The sequence below is a fragment of the Ostrea edulis genome, chromosome 2, assembly GCF_947568905.1.
Source record: "Ostrea edulis chromosome 2, xbOstEdul1.1, whole genome shotgun sequence".
In the NCBI taxonomy this organism is placed as follows: domain Eukaryota; kingdom Metazoa; phylum Mollusca; class Bivalvia; order Ostreida; family Ostreidae; genus Ostrea; species Ostrea edulis.
Genome location: NC_079165.1, coordinates 29,182,482 through 29,198,943, shown reverse-complemented (window position 1 = coordinate 29,198,943; position 16,462 = coordinate 29,182,482). Strand labels below are relative to the sequence as shown.

At 36.9% G+C, this 16,462-nt stretch overlaps 1 protein-coding gene across 9 annotated transcripts in view; it reads right to left on the bottom strand.

Annotated features, from left to right (window-relative positions):
- Positions 1-2,267: 2,267 nt before the first annotated feature.
- LOC125679208 (von Willebrand factor A domain-containing protein 5A-like) overlaps positions 2,268-16,462 on the bottom strand; it is a 69,726-nt gene continuing 55,531 nt past the window's right edge. For 8 of the 9 annotated variants that reach the window (XM_048918236.2, XM_056153700.1, XM_056153702.1 and 5 more), the window contains 2 exons: positions 11,249-11,379; positions 2,268-2,930 (listed from right to left, as the gene is read on the bottom strand). In XM_048918236.2, coding sequence (XP_048774193.1) covers positions 2,760-2,930; positions 11,249-11,379 — 302 coding nt within the window. In that variant the 3' untranslated portion in view covers positions 2,268-2,759. Of the gene's footprint in view, positions 2,931-10,357; positions 10,479-11,248; positions 11,380-16,462 lie in introns of those variants that run through there. The other variant, XM_048918241.2, reaches the window with a different exon arrangement.

Sequence of the window (16,462 nt, the reverse complement as noted above, 5' to 3'; positions counted from 1 at the left end):
GGGTGGAATTTGATATTTCCAGATTTGCTGCCGCTATTATATGTGAATCCTGCTGATTTTTTGCCGATCGTGGATCTGGAAGTTCGGGAGAAGGTGGCGGCACTTCATTTGCCTTTTTCAGCCAGTTCCTTAACATGATTGTTTTAAAATTTTAGAATGTTTTGTGACAAGAGATATTTAAGTACCCAAAGCGTGACCAGAGCGTATGTTTAGTACTCAACTGAGTACAAATTCTCTTTTTCAGATTCAAAGGGGTGGATCTTGAATTATAAATCAGCTGATTAAAAAAACGCTAAATCAAATACAGCCCATTCAGAAATGCGCTAAATCAAATCTACGCTAACTTGTTGACAAAACGATTTCTGCCAAATATCGTACACGCCAAATATAATACGTTTACAGTAGGTGCCACCAAAAGTCATCTAATTTCTACTGTGGATGTTGATGTTGACACCCTTGAAAACCTATTACCATCAGGTAATAAACTAAACCCTGTTGAGGAAGTAGAATATTTTGAAGAAATTTTAGACGAAAATTAAAAAAAAAAAAAGCTGGCAAGAAAATATAGTGTATTAAATTATGTATGTAACTGACGATGATATTTAATGACGACAATGGATACGTAAACTGTCAATGTAAAACATCTGCATGTGTTTTGATATTTTTATCACTCAAAATTCTTATTCTACATGTCATGCATGTAATTAAAACATTGTATTTGGTTTAGATAAATGTCATAGCTGCTTTGCAAGGAGAAGGTATTGTAAGCGAGATCTGCCGGGCCATAATTATGACTTATGACCAACGGTTGCATGATCAAATTCAGTGGGACCGGCCAGAAAGGCAAAGTCGCCTTTATAAGAACACCTATTCATAAAATTATTCTCTGTAAGTTTAAACACAAGAACTAAGGTTCATACAACCGGATTGTTACACATTCTCAAATTAAATACCAGTAATAATTCATTAATTATTTATATGAATGTAAAATATTTTTATTTCAATGTTTTGATACAACAGGGGACGCTTACTCCTCCTGGGCACCTGATCTCACCTCTGGTGTGTCCAGGGGGGGGGGGGGGGTTCGTGTTTGCCCAACTATCTATTTTGTATTGCTTATAGGAGTTATGAGATTGATCACTGTTCGTTATCTTCGCCTTTCATAACATTATAGGATTTATGAGATTGATCACTGTTCGTTATCTTCACCTTTCATCACTATGTGCAAAATCTCCCCATAAAGTCACGTGACAGTGCTAGATCTTAAGGAGGATTACTCCGGAAGAACACAACACACTATAACAGTTGGATAATTTTACTCCAGACTGGAATTTAAAAAAACATTTTAAGGACAGTAATATATTGCATATTCTCCAAACCAATCGGAGAAATTTGCCGGAGGCATAACATGTGTTATCATTGCTACGCGGATGACACTCGGGTATACCTGATTATAAATACAAACGACATCTGGGACATTATTGCAGACAGACTTCAACGGTGTCTTTCTGATATTGACAACTGGATGAAAAACAATACACTCAAGCTAAATCAGGGAAAGACAGAAATTATTATCGATACATCAAATGGTAACGCTAGTGAATTCTCAGGATATCAACTGGGTTAGGGTTAGGGTTATCGGTGGATCTGTCGTCACCAGTGCTTCATGTGTCGAAAATCTTGGGATATTTTTCGACAGCACACTTAGCATGGAGTGTCAAATAAGTGCATTGAGTAAATCATGTTATTTCAAAATTTGTAATGTCGGTAGAATTAGATTTCTTATAACAGAGGATGCGTGCAGGACACTTGTTAGATCACTGATTATATCCCGTCTTGATTATGGAAATGTACTTCTTAATAATGACAATTCCGTAGCCTTGCAGACGTTACAGAAAGTTCAAAACACTGCTGCCAGGCTAGTGACACGTTCACGGAAACATGCATATTACACCAATTCTCATATCACTTCACTGGCTACCTGCGACATATCGAACGAAATATAAAATCCTATTGTATACTTTCAAGGCTCTACATGGATTAGCTCCAGCAAACATCCAGGAACTCGTTCAAGTCTACGATCCACAGCGAACACTTCGTTCTGCGGATTCGTTATACCATGTAAAGTCACGCGCTCGTACTACATGTAAACTGTATGACGAAAGACGGTTTGATATTTCTTCATCAACTCTGTGGAACTGTCTCCCGTTGGATCTTCGTGTCAAGGGTTCATTAGCTGTTTTTAAAAAAAACAAACTCAAAACATCTCTTTTCAAACTTGCATTTAATCTGTAATTGGGTATGTATTTATATATTCTAATAAAAAGCAAAAAACAAAAAAAACAAAAAAACAAAAAAACAAAAAAAAAACCCACCCCAAAACACCCCCAGTTTTAGTATTCTTTTATGCCTTTTAAATGCATTTATTGCTCTTTGTTTTAGCTTGTTTTTATTGTGTTACATATGGAGCGCTTTAGTGTTAATTAGATAAAGCGCTATATAAATGTATAGTAATAATGAAAAGAGTAATCCAGTCTTGATGTGCGGAAATGATATTGAAATCGCAGCTCCCCTTTGAAGATTTTCTGGATCCCCTTTAGTTCTGTATGACAAATGACTAGCGGGAATGTCTACAAAGTTTTCCATCATGAAAAACAATATCATTTACATAAGGTTTCGAAATTCATTAGTAATAACTATTATTGTAGATGGATATGGACTACTAAAAATAAAAAAAGTGTAATAAAACTCAATAAATGTTAAGTCGATAGAAATGCCATGGCTTCTTGCACGACATCTTTGCCCCCTGTGTCCCTTGTCTTCAGCCATTTCAGTGCTTTCTCCACTAACATTTCCCACTCGTCCTTTCTGTCTGGGAATTCTTTTCCTAAGAATGCAATAGCAAGAGCTGTGGCCCACACGTCTTTGTCCTGTAAAATACCTTAACATGGTAATAGGTCTAAGTACGGTGTTTAAGATTTTCAAAGTATATCCGATGACATCTTCTCTAGCTAGAGAAACACCGTGGAGCGTCTGTCTTTGCTAGAGAAAATCATCAGTTGGTAATAAGCTGCATTCAATATACCTATGTGAAGAGGCTATGTACTTTCAAAAAAAACAGAAAGACATTTCTTATATTTACATTTTAATTAGAATAATTAATTAATTTAATTAATTACTTGTGTTGAACTCCTTTGTTCAAGTGTTAGTGTATTTAAAAAATTGAAAGTTAACCTTCAGTTTCAATTAGACTGTTACGGGAAAATCGGAGGATATGAATATCATATCTATCAATACATTACAATGGACATCAACATTATGTCAGGGTTCTGTACAAATACTAGAGTTTACTCTGATGTCATGGAATCTAACATATATTTAGCGACATGAAGTGTACATATATTGGTCTAGGGAAACTCAGGGATAAAGAAACTCGTTCAAAAGTGTTATATGAAAGGTGAAGATATGTCCTAATCCTGCTGGAAAAGATATTCAGACAATGCGAAGGACGTAGATATGCAGACAATGCTAAGGACGTAGATATTGAGACAATGCTAAGGACATAGATATTGAGACAATGCTAAGGACGTAGATATTGAGACAATACTAAGGACGTAGATATTGAGACAATGCTAAGGACGTAGATATTCAGACAATGCTAAGGACGTAGATATGCAGACAATGCTAAGGACGTAGATATTGTGACAATGCTAAGGACGTAGATATTGAAACAATGCTAAGGACGTAGATATGCAGACAATGCTAAGGACGTAGATATTGTGACAATGCTAAGGACGTAGATATTGAAACAATGCTAAGGACGTAGATATGCAGACAATGCTAAGGATGTAGATATTGAGACAATGCTAAGGAGGTAGATATTCAGACAATGCTAAGGACGTAGATATTCAGACAATGATAAGGACGTAGATATTCAGACAATGATAAGGACGTAGATATTGTGACAATGCTAAGGACGTAGCTATTGTGACAATGCTAAGGACGTAGATATTGAGACAATGCTAAGGACGTAGATATTCAGACAATGCTAAGGACGTAGATATGCAGACAATGCTAAGGACGTAGATATTGAGACAATACTAAGGACGTAGATATTGAAACAATGCTAAGGACGTAGATATGCAGACAATGCTAAGGATGTAGATATTGAGACAATGCTAAGGACGTAGATATTGAGACAATGCTAAGGACGTAGATATGCAGACAATGATAAGGACGTAGATATGCAGACAATGCTAAGGACGTAGATATGCAGACAATGCTAAGGACGTAGATATTCAGACAATGCTAAGGACGTAGATATTGAGACAATGCTAAGGCCGTAGATATTGAGACAATGCTAAGGACGTAGATATTGAGACAATGCTAAGTACGTAGATATTGAGACAATGCTAAGGACGTAGATATTGTGACAATGCTAAGGACGTAGATATGCAGACAATGCTAAGGACGTAGATATTGTGACAATGCTAAGGACGTAGATATTGTGATAATGCTAAGGACGTAGATATGCAGACAATGCTAAGGACGTAGATATGCTGACAATGCTAAGGACGTAGATACTGAGACAATGCTAAGGATGTAGATATTGTGACAATGCTAAGGACGTAGATATTGAGACAATGCTAAGGACGTAGATATTGAGACAATGCTAAGGACGTAGATATTGAGACAATGCTAAGGACGTAGATATTGTGACAATGCTAAGGACGTAGATATGCAGACAATGCTAAGGACGTAGATATTGTGACAATGCTAAGGACGTAGATATTGTGATAATGCTAAGGACGTAGATATTCATACAATGATAAGGACGTAGATATGCAGACAATGCTAAGGACGTAGATATTGAGACAATGCTAAGGACGTAGATATTGAGACAATGCTAAGGACGTAGATATTGAGACAATGCTAAGGACGTAGATATTGAGACAATGCTAAGGACGTAGATATGCAGACAATGCTAAGGACGTAGATATTCATACAATGCTAAGGACGTAGATATGCAGACAATGCTAAGGACGTAGATATTGAGACAATGCTAAGGACGTAGATATGGTGACAATGCTAAGGACGTAGATATTGAGACAATGCTAAGGACGTAGATATTCAGACAATGCTAAGGACGTAGATATTGAGACAATGCTAAGGACGTAGATATTCAGACAATGATAAGGACGTAGATATTGAGACAATGCTAAGGATGTAGATATGCAGACAATGCTAAGGACGTAGATATTGTGACAATGCTAAGGACGTAGATATTCAGACAATGATAAGGACGTAGATATTGTGACAATGCTAAGGACGTAGATATTGTGACAATGCTAAGGACGTAGATATTGAGACAATGCTAAGGACGTAGATATGCAGACAATACTAAGGACGTAGATATTCATACAATGATAAGGACGTAGATATTGAGACAATGCTAAGGACGTAGATATTGAGACAATGCTAAGGACGTAGATATTGAGACAATGCTAAGGACGTAGATATTCAGACAATGCTAAGGACGTAGATATTGAGACAATGCTAAGGACGTAGATATTGTGACAATGCTAAGGACGTAGATATTGTGACAATGCTAAGGACGTAGATATGCAGACAATGCTAAGGACGTAGATATGCAGACAATGCTAAGGACGTAGATATTGTGACAATGCTAAGGACGTAGATATTGAGACAATGCTAAGGACGTAGATATTGAGACAATGCTAAGGACGTAGATATGCAGACAATGCTAAGGACGTAGATATTGTGACAATGCTAAGGACGTAGATATTGTGACAATGCTAAGGACGTATATATGCAGACAATGCTAAGGACGTAGATATGCAGACAATGCTAAGGACGTAGATATTGAGACAATGCTAAGGACGTAGATATTGAGACAATGCTAAGGACGTAGATATGCAGACAATGCTAAGGACGTAGATATTGTGACAATGCTAAGGACGTAGATATTGTGACAATGCTAAGGACGTAGATATGCAGACAATGCTAAGGATGTAGATATTGAGACAATGCTAAGGACGTAAATATTGAGACAATGCTAAGGACGTAGATATGCAGACAATGCTAAGGACGTAGATATTGAGACAATGCTAAGGACGTAGATATGCAGACAATGCTAAGGATGTAGATATGGAGACAATGCTAAGGACGTAGATATTGAGACAATGCTAAGGACGAAGATATTGAGACAATGCTAAGGACGTAGATATTGAGAGAATGCTAAGGACGTAGATATTGAGACAATGCTAAGGACGTAGATATTGTGACAATGCTAAGGACGTAGATATTGTGACAATGCTAAGGACGTAGATATGCAGACAATGCTAAGGACGTAGATATTGAGACAATGCTAAGGACGTAGATATTCAGACAATGCTAAGGACGTAGATATTCAGACAATGTTAAGGACGTAGATATGCAGACAATGCTAAGGACGTAGATATTGAGACAATGCTAAGGACGTAGATATTGAGACAATGCTAAGGACGTAGATATTGAGACAATGCTAAGGACGTAGATGTGCAGACAATGCTAAGGATGTAGATATGGAGACAATGCTAAGGACGTAGATATTGAGACAATGCTAAGGACGAAGATATTGAGACAATGCTAAGGACGTAGATATGCAGACAATGATAAGGACGTAGATATGCAGACAATGCTAAGGATGTAAATATTCATACAATGCTAAGGACGTAGATATTCAGACAATGCTAAGGATGTAGATATTGTGACAATGCTAAGGACGTAGATATTGAGACAATGCTAAGGACGTAGATATTGAGACAATGCTAAGGACGTAGATATGCAGACAATGATAAGGACGTAGATATTCAGACAATGTTAAGGACGTAGATATGCAGACAATGCTAAGGACGTAGATATTGAGACAATGCTAAGGACGTAGATATTGAGACAATGCTAAGGACGTAGATATTGAGACAATGCTAAGGACGTAGATGTGCAGACAATGCTAAGGATGTAGATATGGAGACAATGCTAAGGACGTAGATATTGAGACAATGCTAAGGACGAAGATATTGAGACAATGCTAAGGACGTAGATATGCAGACAATGATAAGGACGTAGATATGCAGACAATGCTAAGGATGTAAATATTCATACAATGCTAAGGACGTAGATATTCAGACAATGCTAAGGATGTAGATATTGTGACAATGCTAAGGACGTAGATATTGAGACAATGCTAAGGACGTAGATATTGAGACAATGCTAAGGACGTAGATATGCAGACAATGATAAGGACGTAGATATTCAGACAATGCTAAGGACGTAGATATTCAGACAATGCTAAGGATGTAGATATTGTGACAATGCTAAGGACGTAGATATTGAGACAATGCTAAGGACGTAGATATTGAGACAATGCTAAGGACGTAGATATGCAGACAATGATAAGGACGTAGATATGCAGACAATGATAAGGATGTAGATATTGTGACAATGCTAAGGACGTAGATATTGAGACAATGCTAAGGACGTAGATATTGAGACAATGCTAAGGATGTAAATATTCAGACAATACTAAGGACGTAGATATTCAGACAATGCTAAGGATGTAGATATTCAGACAATGCTAAGGAGCAGTGGGGACAAAAACATGTTTGCCCCTTCCCTCTTTTATTTAAACAAATCACTATTAGTGTCCTGGGTAAGTGCTTGAATGTAATTTTTTCCTCCAATGAACATTGATTATCGGGATGTCTCAGATACCTCCACAATTATGAATTTGTTTTTCTTATACTGAAAACGTCACCCAAGAGACATTCCCTGCACAGGGTTTTGACACAATTTGAGCAAACTGGTATATATAGTATATAGAGTGAAGGAAAGCTTAAAAAAACAGCCATTAATTTCTTGGTTGCTCGCTTCAAACTCTTTGGTAATAATCGTGATAATGCATTGAATGTTTTCTCACTCGAAAGCCAGAATGTTGGTTTTTTTACATGCACGAATCGTTTACCTGACTTCATAGAAACTTTGAATAAAAAATGAGTCCAACTTTCCAGCATTATGTCGCCGTCATTAACTCTACAACTTTGGCTCCATGTTATGGGTGTTTTGCACTAAATGACTCAGGGTGCAAGACGATTGAACAATATCAATACTTTTGCTGGAGAACTTCAGTTTAAATATTGTTGACTCGTTTGAACTCGGATGCTAATAACTAATGAAAACGAATCTGATGTGCCAAAACGGACGATCAACATTCATTCAAATATTGATTGTGACTACAAGTAGCTATATCTTAAAAGGCAATTCTAAGTTTGACTGCAACGGATGATGGATGCACAAAGTCAAACAAAATGAAGGAAAATTTCATGGAGAAAAGGGTGTAGGGTTAACGACGGCAACCTAATTCTCAGACGTTACATTTATTTTTTTTCAAAGTTTTTGTGAAGTCAGGTAAACAATTTATGTATTACAAAACAGATCAATAGTCTGGCTTTCGACTGAAAAAAATTCAACGCATTGTCAAGATTAATACCAAAGTTTTGAGAGTTTGAAGCGTGCAGCCTAAAATTTAACCGCAGCTTGCTAGTTTCCTTTACTTCTATTATATCATATACACAAGTTCGCTCAGATTGTGTCAAAACCCTGTCATCCAGTAGGGATATGGGTTGGAATAGGTCCTCAATACCCCTTGCTTGTCGTAAGAGGCGACTACATGGGGCGGCCCTTCGTATGATACCGCAAAAACCGAGGCCCCGTGTCACAGCAGGTGTGGCACGAAAAAGATCCTTCCCTGATCAAAGGCCATAAATGCCGAGGAGAAGCCTAAATTTTGCAGTCCTTCACCGGCAATTATGACGTCTCCATATAAATGAAAAATTCTCGAGCTTGATTTATAACCAACCAACCAATCACTTAAGAAGCACGGTTTATGGTAAGTATTAAAGAATTAGATAACCTCTCTGTAGGTATGTATTGTAGCTCCATACCCAATTTCCTTACAAGCAAGTGTCAATAACAACCATTTGGAAAAATAAGCGCACATTCAGAGTACGCTGAAATTTGAAACATTACAACACGCTCCTATATGTTTTACAGAGTGCGCCTCAATATTTTATTTCTCTTAACACATTCAAGACTTTTGATATAAGTACTTTTTCATTAATAAAAAAATAGTCCTTTCTTACAGTATTTCCTAAATATGAAGATTAAGGCATTTGTTTTTGTCAATATTGGCAAGCACTGAGTCTGCAATTAATTTCTAAACTTAGAAGATTATTTGCTTGTGGAGTTTCTTCATGCAGTACAAAGGTGTGCTGCTTTAATCATATGGCTTTCAAGTTTATAGAAATATTACACTTTCCCAGCTTGGGAGTGGAGTATTTCAGGAATTTTATACTGGAATAAGGAGACATGTACCCTATGTTGAAGAAATTATGAATGATTTCTTTACACATAACTATACCAGTAAGATATATCATTCTGATTTTCCAAACGATTATATAGGGCCCTTAATTCGTTTTCAAATGCGTTAATTTGGGGGCCAGCTCAACGGAAAGTGAAAAGTGCGTGGAACTGGTTACAAATGCATTCTGAAATCGCACTTCGAAAAACAAGTTCGTACATTTTTCAAAATGGTTATAACATACATGTACCTTCTTTATGCAGCGGACGTTAACATAAAAAAGAGGTGCTAATAAAACTTGACACGTCAAACATAAAAGAATAAGTGAAGTTTCTTATTTTTCTAAGACGATCCTCATTTACTTTCTCTCCTCTTTATCCCCCTTTGTTCTACTGTTACTACTACTCCTTCCTAAGGCCATTATCGATTTATACGTTCTTGAAAAGGGGCATATTGGTTTGCACCTGTCGGTCGGTAGACCAAGTGTAGTTCATTCGTTATCTTACAAACTGGTTTCCCTAAAAGAGTAGATAACCCCTATTGACTTTGAGGTCACGGGGTCAAAGTAGTATGGACATAGGAACACATTCTCTCCTGAATATTTAAGAACCCTTTGATTGACAGACATCAAACTTGGTAGACTACTTTCCCCCAAAAAGTAGATGTCCACTATTGATTTCCAGGTCAGAAGATGAAAGGTCAATCTGTACATTGAAATATATTGTCTGCTCAATATCGTATCTTGAGAACCCTTTACCTGGCATCAAACTTTGTACACTGGTTCTACCTCTGGACTAGATGATCCCGATTCATTAAGAAGCCATAAGGTCAAGGTTCAAACTGGACATATATGTAGTTAGATAGTCTGCTAGAAATCCTGAGAATACTTTGCTTAACATATACCACACTTAGTACAATGGTTTTACATAAGGAGTAGATAATACCTATTGGTTTTGATGTCACAGAGGTCAAACTACTCTGGGCATGGGAAGATAATGTCCGCTCCATCTCTTGAGAACCCTTTGCTTGATAGACATCAAACTTGATACACTGGCACATACTAAGATATAGAATATCCCTAATCAATTTTGAGGTCCCAAAATTAAAGTTCAAGGGTTAAACTACTCGAGAAGAAATACTGTCCTCTCAATTTCGTCATGAACCTTAGATAACATACATCATACTTGGTACTCTGGTACCACCAAAACAGTAGATGGTCCCATTGTTATTAAATGTCTGTTCGGAATTTTGAGAGACCCAACTTAGTCTTGTGGTTGCCTGTGACTAGTAAATAATCCACATTTTACACTATGGTACAATCATTTTTAATTTAAAGTTGATCCTTTCCAATATCGCCACGCGATGGGGTGGGGGACATATGTTTTTCTAAGATATTTCTTGGTTTTCCTTTTTACTGAAATGTTCTTTAGTTAATATGGACACCATAATAAACAGAAATTATTAAAACGATTAGCTTCATTGGGAAAAATAACTTTGATAGTTGAGGAACGGACACGTTGTTGAAATATAAGAAACCGAATAGTTTAGTTTTAATCAACAGCTGTAACTAACAAGATATGGTGATTCTGCTTAGGTTATCATTATCTATTCTGGATTATAAAAAGCAAGGTGACAAATGACACCACCCCCAAAACAAAAACCACACAACAAAATGAATGAATAAAGAAGGAGAATAAGTATACCGTTTACTGATTTTCAAATTTTGAATTAACTAAATAATAAAAACAAGACTACAGTCATGTACTTATCTTAATTTGCATTTAAGAACATTAATATCAGTAAAGAACACTAGTATCAATATTCACATACCGTAACAACAGATGACGTTTCCATCAGATGCGGCGACTTTTTGAGTATTTGCGACAACTTGTTATCAAATTTCCAAGATCCATCAAACTTCTGTTTCTCAATCAACTCCTTCATTCTAGAAGAAGATCCACCTGGTAAGAAAATTAGAATTTATGATTTAATGATTGTGTGGAGTTTTCCGTCATTGTGATTTCCGAACAACTTGAAATTCAAGAATAGTGCCAATTAGAGTGCTGACCAGTATCTTCCAGAGAATTCTCACGCCGACAGGTGGTGTTTTTAAATTAACCGATAAAGCGGGTGAACATTTGATCGATACCTTTTTCTATCCGTACCACCTTGGAAGTAAGAACATAAGAAAGTTCGTAGACGTTTTTTTTTTTTATCAGTAAATGGAGTCTGAATTTTTAATCAATCCGACAATAACTTTTCAAAGTAACAGTAAATCTGGATTCAAAACCAGTATCATTGACCGGGGATATAAACCCGAAATATGCAATCGGCCACAAGTGTTTTTGAGTAAATATTTACATGTAGTTTTGATCGTTTAGTACAGTTTTGAAAGGGGCTGCTAGAGTTAGTTTAAACTGCATTTCTTTCAAAGAAACAAGAATGTGATTAAATGCATATCATTTGACTTGTTGCGATTGGAAACAAGAGGCCCATGGGCCACATCGCTCACCTAAGTCACTTTGGCCCATATCTGAAGACTTTCCATATATATTTGCATGTAAAACCTTAGTCCCTATTATGGCCCAAACTATCCTTTGCAAACTTGAATCTACACTATGTCAGAAAGCTTTCATGTAAATGTCAACTTCTTTGGCCCAATGGTTCTTGAGAAGAAGATTTTTAAAGCTTTTTCCTATATTTGTATGTAAAACTTTGACCCCCCCCCCACTTGTGGCCCCATCCTACCCCCCGGGGCCATGATTTGAACAATCTTGAATCTTCACTATGTCAGAAAGTTTTCTTGTAAATATCAGCTTTTCTGACTCAGTGGTTATTGAGAAAAAGATTTTGACTATATATTTGTATGTAAAACTTTGATCCCCCTTGTGGCCTCATCCTACCCCCAGGGGCCATGATTTGAACAAACTTGAATCTGCACTATGTCAAAAAGTTTTCATGTAAAAATCAGCTTTTCTGGCTCAGTGGTTCTTGAGAAGAAGATTTTTCCTATATATTTGTATGTAAAACTTTGATCCCCTATTGTGGCCCCGGGCATCCAACCCCTGGGGGCCATGATTTGAACAAACTTAAATCTGCATTATGTCAGGAAGCTTTCATGTAAATCTCAGCTTTTCTGGCTTAGTGGTTCTTGAGAAGAAGATTTTTAAAGTTTTTCCCTATATGTTTGTGTGCAAAACTTTGATCCCCCCTTGGGGCCCCATCCTATCCCCGGGGGCCATGATTTGAACAAACTTGAATCTGCACTATGTCAGAAAGTTTTCATGTAAAAATCAGCTTTTCTGACTCTATGGTTCTTGAGAAGAAGACTTTTAAAGATTTTTCCTATATATTTGTATGTAAAACTTTGATCCCATATTGTGGCCCCATCCAACCCCCGGGGCCCATGATTTGAACAAACTTGAATCTGCATTATGTCAGGAAGCTTTCATGTAAATCTCAGCTTTTCTGGCTTAGTGGTTCTTGAGAAGATTTTTAAAGTTTTTCCCTATATATTTGTGTGTAAAACTTTGATCCACCCCTTGGGGCCCCATCTTATCCCCGGGGGCCATGATTTGAACAAACTTGAATCTGCACTATGTCAGAAAGTTTTCATGTAAAAATCAGCTTTTCTGGCTCAGTGGTTCTTGAGAAGAAGATTTTTAAAGATTTTTCCTATATATTTGTATGTAAAACTTTGATCCCCTATTGTGGCCCCATCCAACCCCAGGGGCCCATGATTTGAACAAACTTGAATCTGCATTATGTCAGGAAGCTTTCATGTAAATCTCAGCTTTTCTGGCTTAGTGGTTCTTGAGAAGAAGATTTTTAAAGTTTTTCCCTATATATTTGTATGTAAAACTTTGATCCCCCCTTGTGGCCCCATCCTACCACCGGGGGCCATGATTTGAACAAACTTGAATCTGCAATATGTCAGGAAGCTTTCAGGTAAATTTCAGCTCTTCTGGCCCAGTGGTTCTTGAGAAGAAGATTTTTAAATGACCCCACCCTATTTTGAATTTTTGTGATTTTCTCCCCTTTGAAAGGGACATGGCCCTTCATTTGAACAAACTTGAAAGCCCTTCACCCAAGGATGCTTTTGGCCAAGTTAGGTTGAAATTGGCCCAGTGGTTCTGGAGAAGAAGTCGAAAATGTGAAAAGTTTACGGACAGACGGACAGACAGACAGACGGACGCCGGACAAAATGTGATCAGAATAGCTCACTTGAACCTTCGGTTCAGGTGAGCTAAAAAGTGCATATGCACTAATATCAATTCCTTTCTCATAGCGTTAATACTATGGTAAGGGCTAGCTAATATGAGTTTAAAACTCTGCATTGGATAAATTCGATATATTTTAACAGAAGTACAGCATTGAACTTTAAATAATTTCACTGTAAGTCACACAGATAATTCAACGTATGGTTCACTCGAAGCACGTCATTTCTAATCTTTAAATTTTTCATTTGAAAATCAATCGGTACCCTATTATATAACTCTTTCTAAAGATTTAGAAAAGCACATAATTCATTATGATACTACATCTCACAAAAGTTTAAAATATTGATGAACTCCTCATTGAATATACCAGTAGATTATTGCTGAAATCGGCGTGAAACTGTTAAGTTTTGCGGTAGATATGAAAAATCTCTTGTATGCTTCCTGAGATTGACGATGTATTTCAAGTATCATAATAAAAAGGTGAAGATAACGAAACATGATTTCCAAAATGTCGGCTTGAACATCACTGAAGAGACATTATTTGTCGAAATGCGCATCTGGTTCATCAACATTGGTACCGTATAAGTTTTACATTATGACCCCTGGGTCGAGGCCTCTGCTGGTGGACTGTTAGTCCCCGAGGGTCTCTACAGCCCAGTAGCTACGTATTTCGTAACTAGCTTGAAAATACGGATGTATATTTAATTGTTGGGATAAGATTTAGAAATTCATTTCAAAATTAAGGATGATATCCCCCTCATTCATAGCTCTGATCCTTGGACGAATTTGGCTCCCGTTTTTTTGGTACTCTAGTTTTCCTTTTAGCTCTTACAAGTTTTTTGTCATTTCGAATTTCCAAAATTTCGGCTTGAGCATTACTGAAGAGACATAATTTGTCGAAATGCGCATCTGGTGCATCAAAATTGGTACCGTATAAATTTTACATGATCAATCTCATAACTCCGATCCTATAAGGAATATAGAATTACAAGTCGGACAAACACTAACTCCTGCATATACAAGAGGTGAGATCAGGTGCCCGGGAGGAGTAAGCATTCCCTGTCGACCTCATAAACGTTGAATTTGTAAGAAAATATGATAACATTCATTATAAATTACATATGACCTGAAATTGGAAATCAAAGATACAAGTGCCTGAAGATGAAAACCTCATTCGATAATTTTTATAGTGTCATAGAGAATTGAGTTCAAATATTCTCGTATTTCATTAATAGGGACATAGCATCCGATGTCAAAAATGTTCTAAAATTGTACATAGGGTAAGAGACAGCTGCAACATTATCTTAGATTGCAAAGCTGTGAAAAACACCTTGAAATATGTCCAAAAATCTCATTTTACTGACGATCTCTAACTTTAATTACGAATCTCATAACTCCTACAAGCAATACGAAATAGAGAGTTGGGCAAACACGGACCATTAGATATACCATAGGTGGGATGAGGTGCCTAGGAGAAGTAAGCATCTCCTGTTGACCGGTCACACCCGCTGTGAACCCTATATCTTGATCAGGTAAACGGAGTTATCCGTAGTCAAAATCAGTGTGCCAAGAACGGTCTAACAATCGGTATGAAACACGTCAGACAGCATTTGACCCAATGATACGTTGTATTGGCAAACTAGATCGTTATAACGACCATAGAATTTGCGAAATGCTGACTGTTGGAAACCCTGCACCATCAACTTGTTTGTCAGTAGCCTGCTTCGATTTAAAAACTGACTATAAGCAGAACAAGATATAGAGTATCGAATCAATTGAGAGATATAAACACCACATGCCGTTTATAATGGAATATTGTTACAAAGATATGGGAAGTTGGCGATGTAGAAGCTGACAACATCCCGTTGTCATAAAGTTGAGTTGTTACTTTGCCGTTAATATTCATTTTCAATAAAATATCTAAGTATGAAGCAGAAGTGGTCGACTCTGTGGTGTATTTTATTTCGAGTTCACTGGGATATATCGAGTCGACATATGAATGAAAATTATTATTGTTAATATATAATACGTCCTCGATATATCTAAATGTTATTATGTAGGCAAATAGGTGACACCAGGTACTACGACTAATGATGTAAAAGTCATGCGTTTAAATAAACAAGATTTGTTTGTGAAACACAAATGCCCCAGATAATGACCAATTCCAAAGATGGCCAAGGTCACAAGGACAAATATCTTGGTACCAGTAGAAATATCTTGTCACAAGAAATGCTCATGTGCAAGATGAAAGTTCTAATATTTACCATTTATAAGTTATGAACAATGTCAAATTTGTTAAAAGTAGCTCAAATGCCAAGGTCAAAAGGTTTAGTACCAACGGAAAGGTCTTGTCACAAGGAATACTCATGTGAAATACCAAAGCTCTAGCACTTGCTGTTCAAAAGTTAATAGCAACGTTATATTTTTTTAAAAAGTAGGTCAAACTCCAAGGTCAAGGGTAAAAAGTGTTGGTACACAGTGAAAGGTCTTGTCACAAGCAATATTCCTGCGGAATATCAAAGCTCTAGCACTTGCTGTTCAAAAGTTATTAGCAAGGTTAAAGTTTTCAAAATGTAGGTCAAACTCTAAGGTCAAGTTCACAGGGTAAAAAATGTTGGTACACACAGAAAGGTCTTGCCACAAGGAATACTCATGTGAAATATCAAAGCTCTAGCACTTCCGGTTCAAAAGTTATTAGCATAGTTAAAGTTTCAGACAGAATGACAGAGTTACGGAATTACAAAATGACAGACAGGACAAAAATAATATGCCCCCCCCCCCCTCCGATCTTCGATCTCGGGGGCATAAAAACCAAAACCTTTCA